The following is a 3872-nucleotide window of genomic DNA, read 5'->3' on the forward strand; positions in this document are numbered from 1 at the left end:
GTGGGGAATAAACCTATGACAGCCACATACAGAGGTAAAATCTTTCCCCTGCTAAAACTCACCACTCTCTTTTTTATGCCGCCGAGGATTGCATCAGTCCTTTTGGCGTTTTGAGTTGGTTTTAAACAATGACCTCTAAATCCTTGTCAGGGTTATTGCACTGCATAATATAGTACCCCAGACTGTGGGTTGGGCCTGCATTCTCTGACTGTATTAATATATTTACCAATTTAAATATTCTTACCAATGCTCCAGAACAATTCATATGGCTGCCCTGTCCTTAGAGTGACCAGATGTCCCAATTTTTTAGGGACAGTCCCAATATTTGGGGCTTCTTCTTGTATAAGAGCATGTTTCCCCCCCCACACCTAGTGTCAATTTTTTGACACTTTCTATCTGGTCACCTTACCGATCTTCCTCATTTTTCAGCACTCTGCCAATCTTTGGATTGTCCACAAATTTTATCTGCACTGATTTTCTATTTCTATTCAGATCAGTGATGAAAATATTGAATAACATCAAGCCCAGAACTGATCCCTGCAGAACCCCACTAGAAAAAGCTCCAGTCACTGCAAGTGCTTTCTGAGGTCTCTCAGTCAGCTAGTTTTTGGTCCATTTTATGTGTACTCCAATGATATTGTAGAGTGTTATTTATTTTACCTCCCTCTTTTTCCTTCATAAATTAAAATGAAATAGAAAAATCAAATATTATTGCATATGCACAGTTCCCTTGATAAACCAAATGTTCACCCTAACAAAAGAATGATTTCAGGATTGCTTGACAAGACTGGTTTTGCATAAACCTTGTCATTGACTAGCATTATTTATATTCTTAGATTTTTTTTCTTGAACTAATCCCATAGCAGCTTTTCCATTGTTTCCTAAACTTTTCAAATCTTTACAGTCATTTTTATAGTTTAAAACACAGGAATTGCCCTAAAACTTTTTGAAGATTCCTTTTCTTCTTAATATACTTAATAACAACATTTTTCATTATCCTTAGCTTTGCCAACCATGGATATTTAACTGATGTCTTTAAAGTGCCTTTTCAATTTTCATAATTACCAATTTATATTGCAGGCTATTTATTTCCTCTTTTTTCACATTTGTTATATATCCCCTCACCCCTAATTTCTACCTTCACTTTGCAACTGAACCGGGATTTTAGCCTTCTTGACTGTGGAATTGTGACTTTTTCTCTATCTAATAATCTCCCAATTTTTATTCCAATTTTTTTGTCTACATTTTTCATCCCAATCAGTTTTGCTGATAATTTTCCTCAGCTTAGGGAAACTAGAGATTTTGAAGCACTCAGTGTCTATAGAAAGTATTAGTTGGGAACTCTTCTCTGTTTGTCAGTTTGAATGGAATCACTTCCTTACCTATTTCCCACTCCTCCACCATATGCCTGCTTGTGTGTCGATATCTAGAGGAGTTTATTCTCTATGACATTCCTTTGGAATGCAAAGATTGTGTTTCATTTCCCTCTGCTGAGACTCAGAAGGTGTTTCAGTTGAGCTGCTATCTATCATGCCCAGTTCTTTTCCAAGTATCCCTGGCATATGTGTTTAAAAGGTTTGGATTTTTTTCCACTTTCAGATTTTGAGAAATGAGATAAATGTGTAACTGCCTACAATGTGGATTTTCTACCTTGGGTTTCATTGCATTAAGGAACAATGATGGATAACAAGTATCCATACTTGTGTTTCCCGCTGCTGCTTCTTAAGGTTCCTCCACCCTGACATGTAGGAATTATTGATGCATGGAGTATCATAAAACATTGAATTAGCATTATAAGGGACAGTTGTTCATAATTCAGGGAAATGAATTATGAAAATTTTATATCTCACTGTGTCAAGAGCAACCAATCTGCTTCACCCATGAAAACAGCCTCAACTAGTGCATGTAGAGTCTTATATTAATATTGTCTCTGCATTCAGGCATTTGAACTGTGACCATCACCCTAGAGCCTAGGCACATACAGGAAATCAGGAGAACGTACGGTACATGCAGGCAACACCCTTGTGCCTCAGCGTTGGACAACTTCTCCTCTACTCCATGTCAGAGTCCAACACAACCAACTTCACCAACCCCTCCACCTTCATCCTGCTGGGCATTCCTGGCCTGGAGGCATCGCATGTCTGGATCTCCATCCCCTTCTGCACCATGTACACCATAGCCATCTTGGGGAACTTCACCATCCTGTTCATCGTAAAGACAGAGCAGAGCCTCCATGGGCCCATGTATTATTTCCTCTGCATGCTGGCCGTCACTGACCTGGTCCTGTCCACGGCCACTGTGCCCAAAATGCTGAGTAACTTCTGGTTCAATTCCAGGGAGATCAATTTCAGTGCCTGCCTCACCCAGCTGTACTTCATTCACTGCTTCTCAGCAATGGAGTCTGGGATCTTCGTGGCCTTGGCTTTGGATCGCTATGTGGCCATCTGTGACCCGCTGAGACATTCCAGCACCCTGACAAATTCTGTTGTGGCTAAGATTGGCCTGGCGGGGGTGCTGCGCAGCGGCATACTTGCATTGCCCTATCCGTTCCTAGTGAGGCGGTGGCCATATTGCAGAACCAACATCATCCCCCACTCCTACTGTGATCACATAGCTGTGGTGAAGCTGGCCTGCGCCGATATCCAGATCAGTAGTTACTATGGCCTCTTTGTACTATTCTTTGTAATTGGTCTAGATTTGCCTTTTATCGCTGTGTCCTATATCCAAATCCTCAGGGCCATCTTCAGCCTCCCCACAAAGGATGCCCGGATGAAAACTTTTGGGACCTGCGTCTCCCACCTTTGTTGCATATTATCTTTCTACCTTCCAGAATTCTTCTCATCCCTCATTCACCGGTTTGGCCACAAAGTGCCCCAACATGTATTTGTTCTCATTGCCAATGTGTATCTTCTAGTGCCCCCCATGATTCACCCCATCATCTATGGGGTGAGGACAAAACAGATCCAGGACAGGCTGCTCAAGCTCTTTACTCATAAAGAGACATAATTTTTTTATCCTGGTACTCAGGCTCCATGAAGAGATAGCTGGTGACATGGTGCTGGGCCATCTTTCTTGAACCACTTCCTGGACAGTCAGAGAGACATTAAACCCTTTTATGAACTTATTGTGCTGTGCCAGCATGGCAAACTGGGGAATCTGCCCATGTACAATTCACTAGTTTGCCTCTTTTTAATTGCCGGAAGCTGGACCTCTGCAACCCCACCCCTTACCCTGGCTCCTTCCCTGCTGTGCCTCTTCCCCACTGTCATAAACAGATAGTTAAGGGCTAATGCCTCTTTTACCTATAAAGGGTTAAGAAGTTCACCTAGCCTAGCTGACACATGACCAGAGGAACCAATGGGGGAACAAGATGTTTCAAAAGGAAGGAGGGAAGTTTCCTTTGTTTAGAGTCAGTTTCAGTTTCAGCCAGAGTGAAAAAGATCAAGGAACCAGCCTCTTATCAGAGTAGTAAGTTTTAAAAAGGAATAAATAGTTTTTGTAACTTGTCTTTGTGCAATTAGGGGAGTAATCAAATTTGGGTATTCTCGTGTATACTAAGGTTTTTGTCCAGGGGAACATCCTGTGTTTTAAATCTGTTGTCTGTGACATCAGCTTGTATGCTGTCTCCCAGAGGGTTTTTTCTTTTACCTTTCTTTTCTTTAATTAAAAGCCTTCTTTTTAAGAACCTGATTGGTTTTTTCCCTATTTTTAGATCCAAGGGAATTGGATCTGGACTCACCAGGGAATTGGTGGAGAAGTCTCTCAAGGCTACCTAGGAAGGGGAAAGTTTTGGGGGGGAAGACAGAGTTTTCTAGATGACTCAGACGTCTGGATGGTGGCAGCAAAACGAGATCTAAGCTGGTAATTAAGTT

General features: G+C 41.7%; 1 protein-coding gene across 1 annotated transcript; it reads left to right on the top strand.

Moving 5' to 3' along the window:
- The first annotated feature begins 2058 nt into the window (after positions 1–2058).
- Positions 2059–3006, top strand: LOC120404258 (olfactory receptor 52K2-like). The gene has a single exon (XM_039536472.1). The coding sequence runs from the start codon at positions 2059–2061 to the stop codon at positions 3004–3006; it is 948 nt and encodes a 315-aa protein (XP_039392406.1).
- Positions 3007–3872: the final 866 nt, after the last annotated feature.

This window comes from Mauremys reevesii, linkage group 1 (genome assembly GCF_016161935.1).
Source record: "Mauremys reevesii isolate NIE-2019 linkage group 1, ASM1616193v1, whole genome shotgun sequence".
NCBI classification, from domain to species: Eukaryota; Metazoa; Chordata; order Testudines; family Geoemydidae; genus Mauremys; species Mauremys reevesii.

Coding starts and splice junctions, on each gene's coding strand:
- LOC120404258 (XM_039536472.1), top strand. CDS start 2,059: ATGTCAGAGTCCAACACAACCAACTTCACCAACCCCTCCACCTTCATC.